The following is a 25,217-nucleotide window of genomic DNA, read 5'->3' as shown; positions in this document are numbered from 1 at the left end:
ACAATATGTAGACACACAGATTTTTTTTATTTTGTTTTTGTTCTTTGCAGACTGCTGAACTTCTTCCCATCTATATTTCTGCAAAACTGCCTTTTAAAGACATTCTTTTCATATTACGTTATGTTACTGACCTGTAATATAAGTAATTAGCAGCATGTCAGTAACATAACCAATTATAACCTAATTGGTTATAACATTTTTCTCCAGGCGTTTCTTTTCTTTACCATTTACTTACATAGTATGATGCAGATTTTGTAAATAATATTTTGTGGTAAATTTCATTTACATATTGTATGGACACTTATATTGCATATACATACATTTACAACATAATACCATATTCTGGTGATTCATGCACTCACTTTACTTGGCTTCAGGAAGACACAAATTAAGTCATATTCTAATCTATAGATCCTCACTTCTTCTCTTATTCCTCTTTCACCGCCTCCGTCTACAATGAAAATGTTCAACATCATAATCTGGCACTCATATTACATCCTTTCTTTGATACTATGTCAGCATTTCCTTTCTTAACTGTATTATCAACTTCAACTCTTGATACCTGTAATGAATGCTCTGCTTGGTGTAGATATTGTACTGTAAATCCGCTTAGCATGCCTAGCGCTGAGCCCACCAGGGAAGGGTAGCTACACTTCTGCATCCTCACTCTGTTGCATGGGTTATAGCTGTAGTCTAATATCAAGTCTTTTGTGTGAAAATGTGTCCACGTGGATTTTCAGACAGGTGGGTGAAAAATTGTCTTAGTATGTGGAAACAGAGATGCATGCATTTACAGATTGTTATACTAACCTGTGGACCAGAATCTGGGATCTTTCTTACATGGCTGAAAAGTCAAGGGAAATACAAAATTCTGCACATGGACACATACCAAAGCCTTCACACTTCTCTAGAGAAGTCCACAACACCACGCAGCTTTAAAGTACTTGATGATGAAAACAGTAGCTTAATGTAAAGGTTGTTTTGAGAGTAACATAACAGAAAATATCATTGGGGTGGTTAAATTAAATGGACTTGTCTCCCTGGAAACAACAATATATTTAACAAAATACAGTGCAATATGCCTCACAGATTATGGTTTCTTGTTAGGAGAAATATGCATAAAAAGCTACAAGGTCAGTAAAAAATATGCTAACTAATTGGTGATGGAGTCTGATTATTTGAAATTAATATTTCCTGTGTGGAGGTAGAAATGGTTGTCTCACCGCAGCAGAAAACACCAGCTAAACAACTTCAATGTGTGCAATCATAGTCAGATCAGTCAATAAAAGAGACCCAAGAACAGAACTCATACTCTAGGGACCTTGATCATATAAACAAGATTACATTAGACAAGTCAGTGCCTTTGGAAATTTAAAACTCAGAGTTTCATATCTTCAGTGTAACGAAAATGATAGAGCAAGCAGGATCATTCTATCATAAAATAGCTTAATTAGACTGTACCGATAAGTCTGTTTTTCTACCAAATGAGACACCAATTGAAGTCCACTTTTTAATTTCTGAAAAAGAACAGATGGAGGAAATTACTCCAACTTGTCAGTTTGCCACGGAGCATGTTATTCACTTCAACAACTGCTCAAGTTTAGTTCTCAAAAAGTATGGTGTACATTTCACATGCGGTGAATTACCATCACATGTGCCACGAGTAAAGTTTGCTTTCAGGGTTTTCTGCCAAGTAGACTCACTAAGATGTGATTTATGTTGCTGAAAATTTGGATTTTAACATTGACTCTTTTCTGGCACGATGCTCGTAGGAGCAGTGGTTACGCTGTCACAGCAAGAGAATTCCTGGTTTAAACCCACTGACTGGAAATATACTGAAACAAACATGTCCATTAACCTGCTTGGGCCTTTTTGTGTGGAGTTTGCATGTTCTCTCTGGGTACTCTGGCTTCTTCCCACAGACATGCATGCTAGGCTGATTGGTGATGCTAAATTGCCCAGGTGTTCATGTGAGCACGAACGGTTGTCTCTATGTGTTAGATGTGCAATAAACTGGTGCACACCACCTTTCCCCCTATGACAGCTCGGACGGGCTCCGGCATACCTTTACCCTTAGCTGGACAAGCAGTTTAAGACAATGGGTGGATATTATTCTTCCCTACACCTAACCAGAGTTTTGTTGACTAAACCTATTCAAACTGTAAGAGAAAACTGAATCGAATATAAAAGAATTGAAAGCTTTCTTTTAGAAAGCCTTTCTGGTGCAAAGTCATGAAAGCAAACTTCTCTCAACAGCCATCACACCACAAAATGAAATAAATAATAAGAATTCTACTGCTCTCCACTCTTCTCTTTCCCCATGTGTCTCTCACCCTCTTTGCTCATATATCACTCATTTGCCCAAAGTAATCCACATACCACTTTGCCTTTTCTTCTTAATTTGTATTCACCTTTTCTCCTGCTCGAAGGTTTTCATTTCTCTGTCTTACCTTGCATTTTATTCCTTGGCTGCGCTTTTTACCTTGATCGCTTCACTCTGTTCTTTTAAGAGTAATCTTGTCCTCTTTTTATTCTCTTTCACTTTTGCTCTCTTTTTTTTTTGTTAATTAAGAGGGACCGCGCACAGATTCAATTTCAGTGTCAGATCAAATAGATTTGCATTGCATATGCTGTTTTGCTTACTGTTCTGTGCCTCCTCTGTTAATCAAGACGTCATCTGTTCTCATGCCTTTTTCTCCGGCTTTCACCAGAATTTCAAGTTAGACATTTTAAGGAAGAAACACCATATTGATAACTTATTTCTCTCTCTCTCCGAGGGGCGAGTCATGTTTCCTCTTTCATCTTCCATTCATCTCCTCGTACTACTTTTTCCCTCTGTTTTTCATCACCTTTTTTTTTCATAAGTGTTGGTATTGTGTCCTTATTTGCCTGTCTCTAAATACTTGTCACATTTTTTAATTCTTAATGTCTTTGTTCTCTAAGTATAACCATCTCCATGTAGTCATTCAGTTCCTAATTACTGGGTCTACATGAAAACAGATCATAGTGTCTTTGAAGGCACTAACTTTTTTGATGGGGCCAAACCAATTACCTCTCACATCATGAACAACTGACAGCTGCTTTCTGTATTGGTGAAAATCTAAGATAAGGCAGCGAGTGTGAATCCATTCCGCAAGCAGATCAGGAGAAAACAAAATTCTGTTGTTTTTTTATTTGTTAAAATTATTTAACGACTGATCTGAGTAAAACCAAGAGTCATAACTGTTCCTTCTATCATTTCCCTCCGTCTTGTTGTTTTAGCTACTCTATTATCCTCTATAGTGCAATCTGTCAGCCTTTCTTCTTCTCAGAACATATCTCATCCCTCCCCTCGTGTTTGAAATCTCTTTGGACTCCAAATGCTAATTTAGTCAGGCACTTAATCAGACATATTAATTCCATATCTCCCCTGATTGCACTAATTCCACTCTGCAACGAGTTCCTGTGCGGCATCCTCGGTTCAGCAGCATTTCAAACTGTTGTGCTAACCAAGGTCTGTAAAAGTGTTTCTTTTAAACAGCAAATTATAATGCTTTTACAGTGAATCTTTTGTAGGGATAATATGTTGAGGACAATGCTACATGCTGTAGTCTGTGATGTATCCCATTTTTCTCTTAGCCTTCAGCCCTGCAGGGCTTCCAATTCTATTGGACTTGAAAATAGCTATGTTTTGCATCACTCTAAAACACTACAGATGAAACTATTCTGTTACAATAGACAGACCTCATCCTGCACCGGTTTCTGAATTGCAGATAAGAAGATCTGGCAGTATGACATCATACCATCAGACACCATATTTCAAGCAAGTCTGGTTGTCAGTAGGCGTGATGATCAACTGTACTAGCACATACAGGCATTCAAACATACACAGGCACGCACACACACACTGACACACACACACATGGAGAAAAAAATCAGAATTTTCCAGAAAAGCCTGTAAGCCCTTATATTGTCTACCAACAAACTGTGCACATAGCTGAGGCATGTATTAATTAATAACATAGATTTGGTCACATTCTAATTTAATTAAGTCCCAGATCATGTAATTGAGAGAATTATGAAATGGCTTTCTTTGTTCCAGATAATTGTATTCTATCTAAATGCCTACTTTTAAGTCTGTTAATTTGTTTTATCTCGTCATCATTATCTTCCTCATTCTGTTGTTTTTAGTAGAAAATATAGCTTGGAATCCATGTGTGCTTGTACAACACATCAAAGCAAAGTTGAGAGATTTCATGGATCTTTTAAAGCTCTTGATATAATCATACCGCTTTTAGTAGTAAAATACAATATAAAAGAGGAACAGTATGCACACATTTGCTCTAACATGTCTATAGACATTAAATTTTTAACAAAGGTGTTTATTGTGTATACAACGTGTTTCTTTCTTTTTTTCCTTTTTTTCTCTTAGTGTCACTTACTGGTTGGTGAGAGCCTTCTACTAGACACACATGGATTTACCATTAGATAATGACAAATGGAAGGCTCAGCTGAGCTGATTTCAGCACTTACTGCTCCTTTGGGAGATGCATTTACCACACTGCAAACCACACGGGCCAGCCCCACCAAAGACCTTAATTGAACGAGTGGATGTGTAGTCAGTTGAATCATCCTGACATGCCTTTCTGGTCTTTTCTAGTGGGTAATGTAGTGTGACCTGCTGGTCAAAACATGCTGAGATCCTGGACAGAAAACAGTGAAGTAAGACTTTGTTAGGCTACATGGCTTGTTTTCTTTTTTTTTTAAGGCTGAGTATGGGTTTAATCTGGTACAAATAAGTGTTGTTCCTTTTAATTTAACTACAACACCTTAGTGCTGCTTGTCTGTATTAGACTACATTTTTATCTTGTTTTTTTTTCTTATTAGCTATTTTTTATTTGCAAACTGTCACTATCCTTACCTGTTTAGACCATTTTTTAAAATAACACACTGCATAACGATGTTTAGAAAATAACAATGTATAATTTTGATAACATTGGGGATACATTTTCAAGGCTTGGCATTTATTCTATTATTCTAGATCATCCATGGGTTGCTATTTCTTACCTTGTAGTTAAATTACAAAATATAGCATACTGACTGAAGAAACACATCATACTTTCTTATCCTACAAATGTCCAAACACCATCAAAGTCGCAGCTGTCTCTGACAGACCAGACTTTTTTCTTAATTAGAAAAAAACACATACGTCTTTTAAAATACAGGATCGAAACATGCTTTTTAAAAATGTAATAATGTAGATCTTTGTCAGAGGAAGAGGAAAGTCAGAAGGCGTTTTCTGTGCTCTCTTTGGAGGATAGAAGGTGGGGGTGGAAGGGTGGTTACAATATTGATGTTGTTGATAATAACAACAGTGATAATGATTATAGCACATAGTCCATATCCATCATCGCTATCATCTACTTTGTCGACATAATTGGTCATTTTTAGCAAAGTTTAAGACAGATAGCACTGAATACTTCTCCCTCAACTAATTGTGTTACAATATTTATTGATAAACTTACTTATTCCAGTAAGGGATCTTGTCATTGCTTACCAATTTTAAACACGTATGTGTTATTTACAGCTATAGACTTGGATTGAGGTATACTTTTATTATTGATGATAAATGATATTCTATTTATATTCCTACATATCATCAAGATTCATGACATGTTCATGAGTGCTAAACTATTCAGGTTCCTTTTTTCTTCCGTGAGCTACACTGTTGTGCAAAGTCACCTCTCCCCTCCTTTCGATGAGTTTATTTTGAGTCAACTACATCTGCTATAAATAGACCAACTCACCAAAGATCACCAAATCTGTGCCAATTGCCAGTTGTCAGAAAGCTCTGGGGCTAGTGGGGGAAATTATTATTATTATTGCTGTTATAATTATTAAATGTATTCAATTGTATTAAACTGTATATAACTCATTGATGTCCATTCTATTCCGCTCTAGTCTTTTCAGTTTAACTTTGCATTAAATATGAGAGAGACATATCTATGTTTGCAGTGTTTTGTGGCTATTAACTGGTATGTCTTTGGATTCAATGTAACCGTAATACAGAGACCATACTTACTGGCAATTTTGTGTAAATGAGAAATCTTTAATCAGGAATGGCTGTTATGATTGCCTGTTACTGTAGTAACAACCCACTTGATCAAACATACACTTATTTAGATTCAGGGTTCCTGCACTATACTAATGGATGCCATGCAGGATGGAGAGCTTTATCTCCATTTGCTTTTGTCCCCCATAATTTATTCAACAGGGTCTGTCCTCTGTGTGTCCGTGTTTGTGTGTTCAGGCTCTGAGTGTTTGTGTGTGTGCTGTGTGCATATGTGTTTTGCAGTGTGTTTGTGAAGTTTTATGGCTTTGACTGTCCCGTCGTCCCTGAGGAATGAGCTCTTCCGACATACAGTAGCATACTATAAAGTCCCTCTTGTTAGATGGAGGGTCTCAGAGGTACTAAAATATCAGCATCAGCAGAGAGTGCTGAGGAAGTAGTTGAAAGGAAAACTAACAAGATGACTCAATGATTATTTAGAAACAGTAAAGAGAATTTTGAATTAGGTGTACTCTATCCTGGGGGTTTAAAAAAATTGCATTTTTGGTAGCTGAGTAGATGCATCATGATCTTTCCAAAAATGTGCATTATTCATAGACTCTATTCCATGGAGCCCGGGGAATGGAGTGGACAGAAACTGTATTGCTACAAATCTATTTTAAAGGTTGCTTACATTTATCCTCTTTTATTTGCAGGTCCAGCATTTTGGTGGATTGAAAGCTAATATGTGGATGATTAAAACCCCTTGGATCTTGACTGAGCTGGCAGGTAAGACTTAGGCAGAGCTTGGCTCAACCTTGGTGATTTTCTTTCCTGGTCAAAGAGATATGCATGGTTTGTCTGATGCTTTCAGAGAAAAAGATGCACACATAGAAATGTGTAAAAAATTATTTGTTTTGCTTGTCATGCATATTTCATTGATATGAAATAATGTATAATTTCACACCTATGTCTAAACCGCTAAACCCATTGAAAACAAGGACATTATCAAGAAAACATCTTTTTGGTTCAGAGAAAATTCTGATAATTTGCCTGGTTTTTTTTTGGTTTTTTTTTTAAATCAAAGAACACTTTTGATAAATTTTTCAAGGTTTGGCATCAGAACACATCTAAATGTGTGGAATTAAGTCCAGTTAACACATTGGCAAATAAACTGGTCAGTTAATAACCTCATTGATGGAGATGGACAGAGAGAAACTTGATACTCCTGTAGACTTTACCCCATCACAGTGAAATGAGGAATGACTTGATTTTAGGCTGTGGATATAGTTGAAAAAGGAGCTAGAACTATTGAAGTGTAAAACTAAAAAGAAGCTTATGACTCTCAGTAGTTATTCTATGCTGGTGCCTATGTTCACAAAAAGTCTATTTTCACTAGACGTTTTACCTTTGTGTCAGGCGTTTTTTTTTTTTTTTTTTCCTTTTTTCTTTTTGTATCTAAGAGCGTTGTTGGACTGCACACAGATATATGCCTCTGGAGTGAACAGCTCAACTCATGCATGTAACTTCTACTACATGTCTGTTCTACATTTGGTGTGAACTGCTGTCGCAGTGTCAGAAAGCTTTTACTGGCAAACACTATTCCTCTAGGCTGATGATACTGTTTCCCTGCATTGGCAATATGTTGTCATAATTTAATACGTCTATTATCCCTGTCACAATAAATCATCCTGGAGTTGTTGTTTTTTTTTTTTTGACCAATGCAACCATGAACCCGGCGCTGACTCTTTGGCATCTTTGAAACTTTGAAACCCTAGTGATGTCTTAAAAGCTCACTAATAAAAGTGCTGTCTGTCAGACCTTTTTAAAAGCTACATGGCATTCAACTTATTTGATATGACTCGCATGAATAGTTGCTTTTGTGATTCACTTACTTCAAAGCTTCTTTTCATGTGGTATTTCTCTTATTTTCTCTTATTTTATCCACCCTTTATATCCATCCCTGTGGGGTAGGAGATTGAAAGTCTTCATGGAAATGATATTGAATTTGTGCAATGGAATCAATTGACATGTTTTTATTTCCTCTAAAATGCACCCTTTGCCTTTGGTGCCAAGTATCAGAAAAACAGCAGGTTACATACATGTTCCCAAACGTGTGCAGTCACAAGTGATTTTGTGTTATTGAATGAAAAATATTGTAATTAGTCTCATTACAGAACAAGTGCAAATGTACAATATGCCTTTCCAAAGAAGCCCTCTGTGTTTTCAGAATCTGTCTCTGGTGTCATTTAATTAGCAAACAACCCGATGGATCGCAACAAATTAGGATAAAGGCAGCTTAATTTTAAAAGTGCATGCTTTTATATTACTCCAGAAAGTGAGGATGTTGTCACTTTGTGAATATTTACAAAACCACATGTGAGGAAAAGGTTGAAAGCTACTTAAAGTAAAAAAAAAAAAATCATGAATTGTTCTTTTGAATTTACTTTCAAACCATTAGAGGTTCTTCCTCAGTGTAACTATTCTAAAAACAGTTTAATCTGTGCCACATTGCCTTTATTTGACATCTGTACCTTCTAGCTAAGCTTCTTTTAGCTGATTCTTTGCCTAACTGACCTTCAGACTAGCTGATGTTAAAAAGGTAGTGACACATCAATCAAGGGGACATTACAAGACTGTGCCCTTGGACATGTTAACACTGAAATGATATTAAAGTAAGTCACATGTTCAGGAGTGTGTGTGTGTGTGTGTGTGTGTGTGTGTGTGTGTGTGTTCAAGCATTTTAGACTGCCTACAACACTTTTTATTTTGTCAGTGGATAATCATACATAATGATCTTAGTCCAACTGGATTATAAGTGTGTAACAATTAATCCGAAAGCTCAATAAATTAATTCTCAAATTCCGGTCTTATTTGAATATATTTTCTGACATTGCAGCTTCTAGCACTGTCTTCTGTTTTTAGATACCATCAGTGTGCTCCCGCTTATCTCTCATGTTCTCTCCATCCCAAACTCAATTACAGGGAGACCATACTGCCTGCATCACCAGGTTCACAGCCTCAGTACGACCTCTCCACAGCTCGGACAGACTCAAAGTGATGCATGCTCACCCTGACCTCAACCAGACACTAGAGTGACAGCAGTATACAGACTGACTCCTTCATTCGACATCCTTGAAAACTAGTTAGCAGCTATTTTCTGCCCACAGCCTCTCTGAAATGTTCACAGGGTGACAAATGATTTTATCAATATCTCTTGTCACCCGTGAGCCCCTACTGCCGACACAGCCCTTACTGTGAAACAAGAAAGCTGTCACCCAGTTTGTGAAAATCTGCAAATGCTAAGAGCACACATTAAAGACCCACAGTTGCACACGTACACAGCTTGTGTGTGAAAATATGCAGAGGTTTTTTATGTTTTAATTTGAGTCAAAATGTGCACATCTTTACTTGAGTGTGCATTAGTTATGAGTGAGTGCAATAGTTGTGTATGTATGCGTTTTCAATGCCAGCAGACCTAAATGAGGCCCTTGGCACTTGTAGCCAATGAGGCTAGAAAATGAGTGTGTTTCATTCATCAGGAAACAGTCCAAGGGTCATCCTCTGACAGAGAGGGATGCTGGTGCCTTTGCATTTGCTCTGCATTTATGTTAAGCTGACCCACACCTGCATGTCCAACTATGATGTAATAATGCCACATCACACACCACGCTTTGGTGTTGAGTGGACTTTAAGAAGTACCTGACCTCTAAAAAGTCACAAGTGGGGAATGTTTACCTTACAATAACGTTTGCCTTTAACAATGTAAAAGGGGAGAAAATGTAATGCTTTCCATGATGTGAAGCTTATTTCCAAGAGTCCACAGCTCCTGGCTGTGAACACAGCTGCAGCTACTCTGCCTGACTGATCCATGTGAAGATGGGGCGGGATACAGTTGTTGTTATTATGACTTCACCTGCGTCTGTGGTTAAATCCATTTTAATATGAATATGTCCAGGTGTCCTACTAGTTGAACCTGGACTGAATCTATCAGCTATATATTACCAACACACCACTGGTGTTTTGATACAGAGCCAGCAGAACAATGACTGCACCCACACGACCGCATGAAGTCAATATTTATGTGTTACAACAAGAATCCAATAACCAAAGCACGGCCATGGCCACAGCCAGAATCACAGTGGGAGCTGTATCATTGCAAGGCTGCAATTTTTGACTTAAGCGAGGCAACCGTCTGTTTCTTCAGCACCAATTTTTGCAAGACCCGATGAACCAAATTCTACAGTTGGCTTTTTCAATGCAGCAATAAAGACCTTTGTCTGAACATTAGACAGACACAACATTCAAAATTGTCTAGAAAAGAAAAAAAAACATCTTCTGTGACCTTTTTAATAGTTTTTGTAAGATACAAACTGACAGATAAGCTGTTACTTTAGATAGAATCAGACAGAAGAATGTCTGAACTCTGTGGTACATTATCCATCTTTAATCGCAAAAAAAAAAAAATTTAGTTCCCTCAGATGTTCAATTTTCATTGTGCACAATCTCATAAAGAATGTGGAAAATTTGAAGCTGAAGTATGCAACTAACGTGAGACAGCCTATTATGTGAAACCAACAGTGCATGTACAATTGTCTTTTCAACAGAAGACATCTTTTGCCTAGTAGTTAAACTGTGGAAATGAACAATATTAGCATATTTATAGACCCAGGTTTTTTTTTAGTAAAGAAAGAAGTAAGTTTTTGACAAGTTAACTTATATGTCTTAAGAAATGTCTGGAAGGGATCCCATTTATTAACATCTGAGGTCCCCAGTTGCCTATATACTTAAAATGTCAAAATGTCACTTCTTTTTCTCTGCTGTCAAATCTTGGAAAAGAGAAGTCTTTACTCTCCATCTTTCTCTCTTGTTCTATATGTGTGTGTGTGTGTGTGTGTGTGTGTGTGTGTGTGTGTGTGTGTGTGTGTGTGTGTGTCTGTGACACTCAAAATACTGTTGAGGTAATGTTAATATTCATATGATCACACATACAGCTCTCCTCAGACGGGCAGCAACCTCTTTGCCCTCTCCATTTCTATTTAAACATGTTTTGGTGTCGTCAGAAAGAAAAATCATGGAAACATGTACATTTTTAATGTAAATTCTTTGTTATATCAAACTATTTCTAAAGTCTTTCTCAATGCACATGTGGTTTTATGATAAGAACTACAAAATGCATAGTGTGTTTAAAAAGGTTTGCTCGTGGTTAAGGTTAAAATTTTATAATTGCAATACATAAGCATTATTCTTGGTCTTAGTAATAGTCTTAGTATGATGGAATTATCTTTTTTAGCGTATCTTAGATCATTTTCATATGTATGTTTTCATTTTTAAGTATTTTAAGTATTTTTAAGCATTTTAACATTAACATTATTTGTGTACTGAACACATTTGATAAGCTTATTTATAAGAGCATGCTGGGTTACTCAGTTTTTGTTACATGCATCAGATTCATTTCACCATCTTGTTATAGATGACACAGACAAGCTGTGAGTGAAAGAATGTAAGGCTGTGGGCATGGGAGCAGCTGCCAGTTTGTCTCACTTGGCTAGTTAGCACCAATTCAAAGTATTTGGCTTGTCTGTTTCACTTGAGTGGTTAAAAGAAAGACACTGAAAAAGAGCTGCAGTGTGACCATTTTCTTGTTTTTTGTTTTGTTTTTTTTTGTTTTTTTTGGGGGGGGGAGCCAGCATCCCTCAACATTACATTTTAAAGTAGCTTAAAGTGCCCTTAACTGCAGAAATACAAGGCACAGTAATAGTGCATATGAAATCATAAATGTCGCTATATACATGTAGCATATATCAGTATTATAAATTAAAATCCATCCTGTTATACACTCTATAGTCCAACAGCTCGCACAATGTAGGATAAAATAATTATGCATGTAACCTACTGGCATTTAAAAAGCCCTTTTCTTGCCTTACTGACACACAAAGTACTTTAGACCACGAGTCACATTGTTAAAAAGCATTCATACAGCACTTCAAGTACTTTATCTGTTTCACATCTCTGGCCAATTTGTAATCTTCAGTTAACCTAACATGTTCACTGTGGGAGAAACCCAGAGTACCCATAACCAGCGCAGGCACAAGGTGCACATGCCAGCTTGGCAAAGAAATGCCCAGCTAAGATTCAAACCAGAAACCTTGCTGTTGGCAGGCAATGGTGTTAGCCACCCCTATGCCATCCTAATAATTCTAAATATTCCAGATATTGCTGTTATTTAACTGAAATTAAATCTAAATTTGGTTAAGGTTACGTTATTTATATCCATATGTAAATTTGCTTTACAGAAAAATGATAGCATTTGGCATCCCTTCACAAACACACACACACACCTATTGAAACCTTTTGTAATTAAACAAAATGAATCAAATCAAAAACAATTCTTATGGAGTTCAGTGACAGCATCAGGGACAAAGCTGCCCTGTCTTTACCCCAGTTAGGCTCTAATATAATGTGTGTGATTAAATGTGATGAAAGACCACTGGGAAAATGTGACTCTATATCAAAACTATGATCACATGATGAAAATATAAAGACATCTAATCGGTTTATTGTGCTGGCTCGAGAGAAGGAAAAAAGAAGGCTTGTGATGCATGTGGTGGGTATCCCTCCCACACTGGAATCCTTAAAGGATTCTGATTTATATTTGGAGCTGTTGCTGGCATTATCAAGAAGTGGCCTGATTTGATTTATATCTCATTAATCCCTCCTTCTCTTTTTCTCTCTTGCACTTTCTCCTTTCTCTCTTTCTCTAGCATACATACCAACATTCCTCTCTCACAGATGCCTCACACTCTGCAATCTTTCATCATCTTTTCTCTTCCATGCAATGTGAAAGCTGAAGCTTCTGTCAGTCACTCTTTACAGAAAAGTTCACAATCAGCAAGCACTCGAGCATTAACTGAGTGTAGAAAGCGTCAGAGGAGTCCACTCTATTTTCCCCACCTTTCAAAGGAATTAATGCATTTGTAAGGAATGAATACAGGAAGTTCATGCTGTCCATAATAAGAAAGCAGAATAAAATAACTCAGTGGCTTGTGCCAACTAGTCACAGACTTATTTTGGGGGGCTTTAGCCCCACTTGAATTTCCTGCAGTGTAACTAAATAATTCAGCCTTTTCTACCCAATTTATAATGTAAAAATATGACAGACTTCAGAATTACAGTAGTCATAAGAAGGGCTAGACTTAAGACCATGTGGAAACTACCACTACCACTACGAAAGTCCCATCCTATCTATTGGAGACATGTTTTTTAAATAAACAAAATATACCATTTTACAGATGGCAGTTAATCTAAAATACTGACCCTGATTTTTATACCCCTTTTTCTCTTGTCATAATTATTTTTATTTAAACAGTTTTATATATTTTTTCTCTGATCTTTGAGGACATTGTGCATTTTTATTTGTTAATTTATTACATAACTTCATTCATTATCTGTATATTAAATAAATTTGTTACAGTTCATGTATATGTAGTGATGGCAGGGCCTGTGAGCAATACAGTAAAGAACTGGTTGTTCTAGTCTTGAAGATTTTCCTTTATGCCCTTGTGCTCCAAACAGACCCATTAACTCCACCTCAGCATCATTTAATTACACTGACCTGATTTTTGCAGGCTCTTTTCTTCTTTTTTCTTTTTTTTATTCCAGTGGTGTCCATCATTTTGACGACTATAAATATACTAATGGTATCTCAGCTTACATTGGCCATTGCCCTATTGTGACAGTATGGTACACCAGGTTATGACCCATGAATAGAACGTGCAATAACGCTGTGAGAAAAGCTGTATTTTGGTCATTTAACATCTCTTGCCTTGTGATAGAAAAAACAGTTCTACAGCAGAGGAGTGGGATGTTAGTAATGTTACACACCATGCAGATCACTAATCCTTGATGGGATTAGAGGAATACCTCTTGGCATGTGCATAAAAGTCCCAACACGTCATTGGCTGTATAGCACACTTAAAACTGATTGAGTCAGGGAGGACTCCAAAACATGCGCAAATAGAAATGTATGAAGCGGCATGGAGAGGCCCAAGAGGCTGATGTATCTCCATCCCTCTGATGAGGGCTGAATTTAAAGTGCTTGTGAAGTTAGCAGTTAGGAGTTAGTCCTGCAAAGGCTCTGTTGATCCTGCACTGTAGGCTTTTGTGCAATTGAATCACACAGGCAGGTAGACAAACATTATTTGCACATCTGGACTGCTTTACTGTCAGAGTATGGATGGCAAGCATCATTTGTCAAATCAGGTCTCATGATTGCTTATACTACTTGTAACAGAGGTACCATCACTGTCTGCCTTAGACAAAGGTTTCTGCTCAATGATGCAGTTCCTCCAAGCGAGCACAGGACTAGAATGGAGCAAGTAGACTGCAGAGGGAGTGCCAGTCTGAGAGCATGGAAGCAAGCATTAGACTCGGGGTGAAAGTCCAGTGGGAAATAAGCGGTCTAGTAACCACTCCACAGGTGGATGCTGCAAAAACTTTTCCATCTTTCATTATTGGCTGCTTGATGAGGCAATAATTTGGAGCAAATACTGCAGAAGCAGCCCTAAGAAGAGCCTGTGTGGACAACAGGGGCACAAAAGAAAATATTCACAACTCCACATAACAGTTTCTGTAAAAGCAAGAAATGAATTCACAAATATTGCAGGTCTGGCTGTTTAATTGTCTCCACTTCTGTTAAGCAGGGTCGCGCTTCAGTATGTCTGCAAGACAAAGAGACAGCTGGCAGTTCATAATCTGTTAGGACAAAAGTTGAAAATGCTTTCTTTTCTTAATCCTATTTTCCTTATCTCTTTTCATCTAATTCCATCACAGCACTATGTAAATCCAATTTTGCTGCTTTCATTGTCAGTGTGCAGATATATTGTTTTGCTCTGTAAATCAACTTGATCTTTTCTACTGCCACAGTTTGGATTCTGTTCTGCTGATTCATTGTTTATCTTTTTATCAAGGTTTGATCTGTTGAAAAGGAGGATGAGTAAATAGCGGAGATACAGGGAGTGAGGAAGTTTTCAGAAGTCTTAACTGAAGCATGTTTTTAGTAGGTCATTATATTCATTCATGGCATTGAAAAGACATTGTTTTCACCTAAAAAGATGTGTATAATAAAGATGTGTATACAAAAATTCAGCTTCATATATTAATATTTTCTTCTTGCAGTGTCAATAGAACATCCAAGCATAAATCTTGTATTAAACCATGTGCTGCACTAAACCCTGTTGTTTTGTGCAAGGTTTTAATTTCGAACAAATTAAAACTGCAACAGTGGAATGTGATTTTCAGCCTGGTGTGTGAGCTCTGTCACATTTGCTCAGTCCCCCTGTATGAAAACAAATTCTTTTTCCACCCCCAGGCTTTGGCTGCTTGGAATTTAAATTTTGCAATTGAAGAATTAATGGAGTCAGTAATCAAGCAATTAATCAGTAGTTACAGTAATAGCCTCCCCATTCTTAAGTGAAGAGCTTTCTATTGGAGATTAGGCTGTGTGTTGAACACACTGTATGCCTACAGAAACTATGAATATTGCATCCCAACAACACTGCAATGTTACTGCATGTCTTCATTCGCAGTGCTTTTCCAATTAACACAACAAGAGAAAATCTTCTGGGGTTTTTTTTTACAAGGAAATTGTGCTTTTCCTTCTAAATAGACAAATTGTCTTGCATAAAACATTTTTGAACACTGTAATTTGTTAATATTCTTTCTAAATTTTGATGTTGACTCAGTGACAATTAACAGAGCTGTTCATTTGTGATTAGTTTCTTTAAATATAAAAGATATTTTACTTAATTAATATATAACACATCTCAAGATAACTCTTATCTCAGAGAGCTCTTTCTGTTATTGTTGAAAGATTGAACCTTGTTGTGTAAAAGACATTGTGTTCCGTTACAAAAATGTTTCACATTTCCTAAGCTATTCATAGCCGAACAACACATATTCCACAGTGGTTCAGTATTTATCGCTGACATTTCACTGGAGGTTGAAAATCTAACAGTATAGTTTACATCTTTTTCTTCATGTTCACATTGATTTTCTGAACATGCTCCAGTTTCCTCCCACATTCAAAAACATTCAGGTCAGGTAGATTAGAGGCTCTATAAATGTTTCCCTTTATCTGTGCTAGCTCTGTGACTCACTTCCGACCTGCCCAGAGTGGTTCCCTGTTTTTCACTTAGATAGTAGTGAGGAAAAAAATGACAATAAAAAAAAACATATACTAATGAACTGTATAATAAGCAAAGCAATGAGAAAGTTGTATGACTCAACATAATAAGAGTGTTGTAATTATTGTATTTGAATTCGTTTTTGAACAATGGTGTTGCAATGTAGTCATTAATAATAAGCCGGTAAAGTCCAGAGATGTTATACTGAACATGAAATTAATCAATATGTCAGCGATGTGTCTTTCAGTGGGTTTATTATTCCACAGAATGGATATGATTATGTTTAACACTAAAACACACACATACATTGATTATAGAAAACCAACAGGGTTTTTTTTATTTTTGTGTGACAGACACACTTGGCTGAGATATTTGACAATGAAGGACATCAGAGCATCAGTGGCATTTATGGCATTTAACTGTACTGATCTTTCACTTATTAAGTAGCTGAATACCCATATTGTATAAAACATGTAAGAAAAAATGTATGAAGTGCTTAGTAAAAAAGAAAAAATATTTTGAATGGTCTAATGGTTTAAGGTAAAATGTCTCAGACTTTAAAAGCCAACTTGGGCCCTGGGAAGACTCAAGTTCCTTGAGTAAAGTTTATTAAAAAAAAGAAAAAAAAATGTAAAGTGTATATTCAGCAGAAAGCAAATAAAGAGAGGCCACTGTTGTAGTGTTGACCTCACTGCTAGTCTACATTTCAGCTGCTTAATGTTCCTGCCTTAACTCACAGTGCTTTTCCAGTTAACATGAAAAGAGAAAATCTTAACCTTAATCTTTTTAAGGAAGTTGTAAATTTAAACAGAGCTTTTAATTTGTGATTTATAAAAAAAAATAAAGAAAATAAACCCAAATGGAGAGGCCACTGTTGTAGTGTTGAACTCATTGCACGTTCTCTAAATCGATATACACACACATATTATATGTGTGTATATATATCTATATATAGATATATATATATAGATATATATAGATATATATATATATAGATATATATTTTCACTTGCTTTCATGCTTTTTGTTTGCTGATTTGTGAGTTGTAATCAGAGGTTTCTAGATATCTTGACTCGATTGAAGGACTAGTGGGTGTTGAGCTTATTATTATTTATGCTCCTCCACACTGAAATATAAATCACAACGCAGCAGTCATGGCTGCTTTTTTTCACTTTTTTTCACTCGTTCCCTTCTTCTGCAAACAAACAGCACAGAAATCATTTGTTTTTTCAGGAATTTGGATTATGTGACTGAGATACAAGGACAAGGACAAATTGTTTTTTCAGGAATTTGGATTATGTGACTGAGATACAAGGACATTGTGCCTGAAAACGCATTTCTATATAAGTTCCCAGTTTGTGTGTGGATGTGGTTAATGGTTGCCACAAGACAGTATACCTTTTTTAAGGCTATCCTTGTGCTAATAATTCGAAATGGCATGGGATAAACTTTAGTATGCATTAGACTTGTTCACACACTTACCTAATGGGTGTCTTCTCTTTTCTCTTTCTCATTTCATTCCAGTGGGCCAAAATCCTCTTTTAAGAGAGTGAAAGACCAGTCAATGAATTATGAATGTTAAACAAGATGACCTCCTCTCAGCAGCAGCAGATGATGCGAGGTCCTAGGTGGAACCGGGCCTTGTCCGACCCTTTGTTTGTTCTGCTCCTGGCCCTCCAGCTGCTGGTGGTCGCAGGACTGGTTCGCGCTCAGACGTGTCCCTCTGTCTGTTCGTGCAGTAACCAGTTCAGCAAAGTCATCTGCACCCGCAGAGGCTTGCGGGATGTTCCTGATGGCATCTCTACCAACACACGCTACCTGAATCTGCAAGAAAATCTTATTCAAGTCATAAAAGTGGACAGCTTCAAACACCTAAGACATCTAGAGATACTACAGCTGAGCAAAAACCACATACGCAAAATTGAGCTTGGGGCCTTCAATGGACTGGCCAGCCTCAATACCTTGGAGCTATTTGATAACCGCCTCACCACCATCCCAAACGGGGCTTTTGAGTACTTGTCCAAACTAAAAGAGCTTTGGCTAAGGAATAACCCCATAGAGAGCATTACCTCCTATGCTTTCAACAGAGTGCCCTCATTACGAAGGCTGGACCTTGGGGAGCTCAAACGGCTCAACTACATATCTGATGGGGCCTTTGAAGGGCTGAGCAATCTGCGCTACTTAAATCTGGGAATGTGCAATCTGAAGGAAATTCCCAATCTTATTCCCCTAGTGAAGCTGGATGAACTGGAAATGTCAGGAAATCAGCTATCTGTCATCCGGCCTGGTTCATTTAAAGGGCTTATACACTTACAAAAGCTGTGGATGATGCATGCCCAGATCCAGACCATAGAAAGGAATGCTTTTGATGACCTGCAATCACTTGTGGAACTCAATCTGGCCCACAATAACCTTACCCTCTTGCCCCATGATCTATTCACTCCTCTACATCACCTGGAGAGAGTGCACTTACACCACAACCCTTGGAATTGTAACTGTGACATCCTCTGGCTAAGCTGGTGGCTTAAGGAGATGGTACCTGCAAACACCAGCTGCTGTGCCCGCTGCAGTTCACCTCCTCACCATAAGGGACGCTACATTGGTGAGCTGGACCAGAATTACTTTCACTGTTATGCTCCTGTTATTGTGGAGCCTCCCACAGACCTAAATGTAACAGAGGGAAGTGCTGCAGAGTTGAAATGCAGAGCCAGCTCTTTAACCTCAGTGAGCTGGATTACACCCAATGGTTCCATCATGACACACGGTGCATACAAGGTCAGAATCTCTGTGCTGAATGATGGCACACTGAACTTTACCAACGTTACCATGCAGGACACAGGTACATATACGTGCATGGTGAGTAATTCTGCAGGTAACACAACAGCGTCTGCCACACTCAATGTTTCCTCTACGGAAAGCAGTTTCAGCTACTTTACTACAGTGACAGTGGAGACAATAGAAACCCCGCATAATGAAGGCTTCACCACTACTGTCCAACAGAAGGTTGGCCCCACACCCTCTGCTGGTACATGGGAGTCTATCTCACCAACCTCTACAACAACCACCACCGTCCGAACCGCACTCTCCACACGTGCCACAGAGAAGACTTATACAATTCCCGTCACAGAGGTGGGTGGTGAGGGATTGCAGAATGGCTTGGATGAGGTAATGAAGACAACCAAGATCATCATTGGCTGCTTTGTTGCAATCACACTCATGGCAGCTGTCATGCTTATTATCTTCTATAAGATGCGCAAACAACACCACCAGCAGAATCACCATGCACCCACACGCACTATTGAGATCATCAATGTGGACGAGGATTGTGTAACTGGAGGCCCAGGCATGGAGGGCCACCTTACTCTGCCTCCTCTTGAGCACGAGCACCTCAACCACTATAACACCTATAAGACTGCATACAACCATGCCTCCACAATCAATTCTATACACAGCTCAGCGCACGAACCTTTGCTAATCCGGGCCAGCTCAAAAGACAATGTACAAGAGACCCAAATCTAATACTTTTGTGAGACATTTTAAAACTGATGAAATTACTTACAGGCATTATTGACAGAACATTACTGACCTTTGGTTGCGAGGACTGCGGCTGACGCTCGGAATAACAGACTTGTGTTTGGCAAATCAGCGACTAGCAATGTTAATTCAGTGACTTTCGGAATTAGAGTATGTCTACTGTTTCAAAAAGTGTCTTTACAAAGCAGAAGTTATTTATTTAAGAAAAAAATGTTGTGGTTAAATCACGAAAACTGTATTCTGCAATTATTTTTTCAACACTTAATTCATGTGGGTTTTTTTCTTCTTTTTTCCTCGCATATCACAAAATTGGTTTACTAATATACTTTCAACTTCTTTCAAAGATGTGTCAAAAAACATGAAACAAAGTATTGTTCCTTTATTGTTCTTTTTTTGGTATAGCTGCCGATTTTCGATCAGATGACACAGTAACCTCATTTTCCCCATTTATCAAGGAATCCTAGAGCACATTAGTGATTTTCTCAGCTGTGGATTAATTGATGAAATCTTTTGTGACCATCTCTAACTGAGATGAATTAAACACTTGTTCATCATTTTGGAGTGAGTGACAGAACTGTCAGTGATGGAATCTGATCATTATTCACCGTTTAATTATCTGTCACATACATTAGCCACTCTGCGCTGTCATCAATAGGCTGAGGACCTGAAAAGAGGGAAATGCATCCATTTCTGCTACTGTAAAAGTTGAAGCTCACTGCTAGAAGGACAGTTTTGTTAAATTAAATACTGTTGATCTATATGTCTTTGTGTTTCTATTGTATATGTAAAATTTAAAATGATCCCTGATCTCAAATTTGTCTTGACAAATCGCATTATTATAGAAAGCATATAATAAATTGCATTAAGAACCATTGAAATTCTGAAGGTCATGCTACAGAAGCAGCATTAACACGTACTTTAGAAAGAACATAATTATGACTGGAGAGGATGGGAATAATGCTTGTACAGATGTACATGACCTCAAATTCTGGCAAACACCCACTGCCTCAGAATATTTCCAGTGTATCATGGCTTCACCTTTACCTTGCAGTGCTGTGTAGTGTTGCATATGAAGATGATTGCTTTGAAGCCCCATTTTCATGCTGGGACCCCTTACCTCATCTGCAGTACTGCAGGAGTGCTGTCAGAAGTAGACTGATGAGCGGAAGAAAGAGCTTAAACCCTTTATACAGCTGTCTGAGCACATTGCCTGTCATCTTTGTGCCATATTTCCACATGGGCAGTGCCTGGCAGTCCCAGATTCACACCCTGCTCCCGCCAACCACAGAACTTGTCCCTGAGTGGCAAGGCTTAGCTGCAAGAGGCTTATGGGGTGAATGTGTGGGATCGGGCATCAACCAGATGTTTGGGTTGCACCTGACTCTCTCCATCGTTAGTGACAACACAATTTACATTTTAATTGATGTGCCTGTGGGCTTTGGATGGGCACAGCTCTGCTGCCATCCATACCCTGGAAAGCATTTCAAAGTCCCAAATGTAATGAATGGTGCCAAGCACCATAAATGCAGTGGTTATGCAGACATTTGAGATGGCACAGGTTTATTTTTAGCAAGTTAACTGTGGTTTTTATTCAACAGAAAAATTTGCAAAAAAAAAGTTAGGCCACTCAAATTCTTAATTCGGTTTGGGTTTTTTTTTTTTTGTTTTTTACACTTGCAGTAATGCAATCCAGAAAGGAATGCCTTTATTAAAGATGATGTCATGTGCTTTCTGTGGATTCACCATGCATATTATTTAAGTAAAAGCTGGTACTCCACTGAGAATTTGAAACATTGTCCTCTATTAGTTCAAAACATGTCTGGAAAAAAATACATGAAAACAGTCCACTGCTGTGGTCACTTTTAGATGAATGGTGGCAATAGGTGTTTTAAGTTCTGAAAGCTATTCAGAATAATGATTTAAGAAGTGAAAGATTTTCTGTGGGCTTTTCTTCAAAATCATTTACATATTTTACAGAAAATATAGCAAAAAACACAGTTTTCCTGTCAAGATAACAAGCAGCAATGTCTATAGGTCTGCACGTTACACCACCTGTTTCACAAACACATGGGCTACCACAGGTAACAATCAAACAAAAAGATCCCACTGTCTACTATACAAGTTTGTATACTATACAAGCCTCATTCAAAACTTCCACAAAGCCAAGCAAAATAAACCAATTTTTACAGAAGTTTTAAAAGAATTCACTCTCATTCAAGTGGTTATGTGTCACTATGAATAAAGGCAAATTAACAAAACGGCTTTAACCGGACATAAGTGCAAACCTTTTACAGCCAATACAGATTTTAGCTTAAATTGAAAAAAAGAATAAAATGCTGCACCCCTTAGCTTAATGCATAGAGTATGGAGATTAAATGAGATACAGTGTTAGTTTGCCTCAGAACAATATGATCTATGCTTGATTCACACCGAGTTTTTATTACCTGGGATACCTGATATATGTATTACAGTTGCACAGATTATATATTTTAATTAATTCATAATCTGTAGTGTAAAAAAACACACACACACACACACACTCCAGCACTCCACACAAACTCACACACACCCTATAATGCAGAGTATATTTAAGAATATTAATTCTATTAAAGTCATTTTATTTTCACAGCTTTTTTTCTCTGCCAGATAAGGAATTATGGAGGTTTAAGATGCGCGCCATTTGAGATGCAAGTGGTTATTGCATGTAGTGTTTCAAGGTGTTTTGATAACCAAGACGTTCTGAATGACGTTCTGAAATCAGAAGTTCTGATGTGCTGTGTACAGCACAGACGTGGGGAATACTGTAGATTCCTAAATAAAATGAGGTCACCGGGTAATATTAGTCCAGATTTAATGAATGATTCCCCTTAATTTTTTTTCAACAACTGGACAGGATTCACCCCATAATTGCCCTTATGTGGAGACTGGCACATTTGTAAACCATATTGTGCGTGTGTGTGTGTGTGTGTGTGTGTGTGTGTGTGTGTGTGTGTGTGTGTGTGTCATTCTCTGTTTCAGTTCATACTGGCAGGCAGGGGATCACGATTCTCCTCAGTTTATGTTGAGAGTGTAACCATCTTTCCCTTCTGCCTTTAGTTGGAGGTAAACTGTCTGAAAATTTCAATGGTAACTTTGTTGCATTTTAGTCAAGCTGTCTCATGTGTGTAAGATATCTAAAATATTTTTGTCAATATTCCTTTTTTTCACATCCTTTTCTTTTTCTGAGAAGGAATGCTGTTCTAGTGGTAGATTTATATAAAATACATTTTGAGAATAAAATATAACAAAAACAAAAATTTTTAAATTTTGATTTTACATGTGCCAACAATCTGTTCAAAAACTGAAAAAAAAAAAAAGATAAATATGTTGTAAAAGAATAAGAGATCGATTTTCATGTAAGCATTCTTTCATGACCTTTAAAAGATACGGAGATCGATTATAGAGACCAGTTTGTAGTTCATACACAAAATATGGTTCAAATAAACTATTGTTGTTTTTCTGTATTGTCTGATCCTTGTTTTCAACCTCTGAATTTATTACAGATATCATAGTTGATGTGAATATTTACCTTTTTTCGTCATCAGGAAAAAAAAATTATGCATACATAGTTGTCCAGGAAAAACTCACAGGGCTAAATATACAAAATCATATATAAAATTTCTCACATCCTGTCAGTAATGTCTGAGGGAAAAAAGGAATTTCAAAGACAAAGCAAACAAACTTTTGGTAAATATCAGTGTTCTTTAGTCCTAGTTAGTTCTCAGCCATGGTACTAGCTTGCATGCTACATAAACAGGATTGATAATTAAATTTATATAATTTATTTGGCACTGGATTACTTAGTAGCTTAACATTACAAACTAAACAAATGGAGAACTAATAAAACCATATTAGTGAAAAAATATCTTATCTAAAGCAAAGCACAAGGCAAACACGATGATTGTATTTTTCTAATTTAATTCTCCATTATCTGCATCCACGGGACATTGTTCCAGTTGATAATCAGCCAAGTAAAGTCAGATTCTGAATCTTGATATGACTGATGGAAAGTCATATGAGGAAGTGAAAACTAATAGTCATAAATTGTTAACAAATGAAATAGCTACAACATCAAGCTGGGGCTTTCGAGCAGTTTTGCTGAGAACAAGAACATCCAATGTTATTTAAAAAATAAAAAAATAAAAAAAATAAATAAATGCATCAGACTCTTGCTTGCTATTTTTGGATAGATGAAGATGCCGCTGATTGATTACAGTGAAGGACCTGGGCTAGATTCAACCCCAAACTTCCATGGTAAGGATCAGGCCCAACTGAAATGTGTGGCCGTAAAAACAAACGATAACTTAGAGGAATGTTTTTTGATTCTAAGATATAAATAGCACAATAGATTCCAGCCAGGTATGAGTAAAGGAACCACAAATTGGCAGTCAAAAAAGCAGACAAAAAAATGGAAGATTCACAATAATTGAAGAATTTACATAATGCAGTAATGGCATAATGTCATTAAAAATATTTGCTATTTGCACCCAAGACTTCCAACTTAATAGAAAAATGAAAACGTCTGTGTCCTGTGGAAGTCCAAATCTATTTAAATTAATATATGAGAAATAAGCAACTAAACTGCATGAAAACTATCAATCTGAACCTTTAAAATAAATCTGTAATCATAATTGGAAACTGCTAAATGGAATTGTTCCAAAACATGTTTTTACCCCAAAGTGAAAATGTGGTTGTTGCATTATTCTCAAAAATAACATATTTCAATTTATTTACTTTTTATTTATGAGTCTGCTTTTCACGGATGATGTGGTTCTGTTGGCTTCATCGGGTGAAGGCCTCCAGCTCGCACTGGAACGGCCGAGTGTGAAGCAGCAGGAATGAGGATCAGCACCTCCAAAGCTGAGGCCATGGTTCTCAGCCGGAAAAGGGTGGAGTGCACACTCTGGGTCGGGGATGAGTTCCTGCCCCAAGTGGAGGAGTTCAAGTATCTCGGGGTCTTGTTCGCGAATGATGGGAGAAGGGAGCCGGAGATCGACAGACGGATTGGTGCGGTGGCTGCAGGGATGCGGACGCTGCACCGGTCCGTCGTGGTGAAGAGGGAGCTGAGTGTAAAAGCGAAGCTCTCAATTTACCGGTTGAGCTACGTCCCTACCCTCACCTATGGCCACGAGCTGTGGGTAGTGACCGAAAGAACGAGATCGCGGCTACAAGCAGCGGAAATGAGCTTCTGGCTGGCCTCTCCCTTAGAGATATAAGTTCGGCCATCCGGGAGGGGCTCAGAGTAGAGCCGCTGCTACTCCACATCGAAAGGAGCCAGCTGAGGTGGTTCGGGCATCTGACAAGGATGCCTCCTGGGGTTGGTGTTCCGGGCATGTCCCACCGGGAGGAGGCCCCGGGGCAGACCCAGGACACGCTGGAGAGATTATATCTCTCGGCTGGCCTGGGAACGCCTTGGTGTTCCCCCAGATAAG

At 37.8% G+C, this 25,217-nt stretch overlaps 1 protein-coding gene across 3 annotated transcripts in view; it reads left to right on the top strand.

Annotated features, from left to right (window-relative positions):
- The window catches only part of LOC308392227 (leucine-rich repeat-containing protein 4C-like), a 49,753-nt gene extending 29,151 nt beyond the window's left edge, over positions 1-20,602 (top strand). For all 3 annotated transcript variants that reach the window (XM_080875178.1, XM_080875176.1, XM_080875177.1), the window contains 2 exons: positions 6,745-6,817; positions 17,737-20,602. In XM_080875178.1, the coding sequence (XP_080731304.1) occupies positions 17,788-19,731 (1,944 nt within the window). In that variant the 5' untranslated portion in view covers positions 6,745-6,817; positions 17,737-17,787 and the 3' untranslated portion in view covers positions 19,732-20,602. The remainder of the gene's footprint in view (positions 1-6,744; positions 6,818-17,736) is intronic.
- Positions 20,603-25,217: the final 4,615 nt, after the last annotated feature.

The sequence above is a fragment of the Rhamphochromis sp. 'chilingali' genome (assembly GCF_963969265.1).
Source record: "Rhamphochromis sp. 'chilingali' genome assembly, chromosome: 2".
In the NCBI taxonomy this organism is placed as follows: Eukaryota; Metazoa; Chordata; class Actinopteri; order Cichliformes; family Cichlidae; genus Rhamphochromis; species Rhamphochromis sp. 'chilingali'.
Note: the sequence above shows the minus strand (reverse complement) of the source record. Positions and strands in the feature narration are given on the sequence as shown.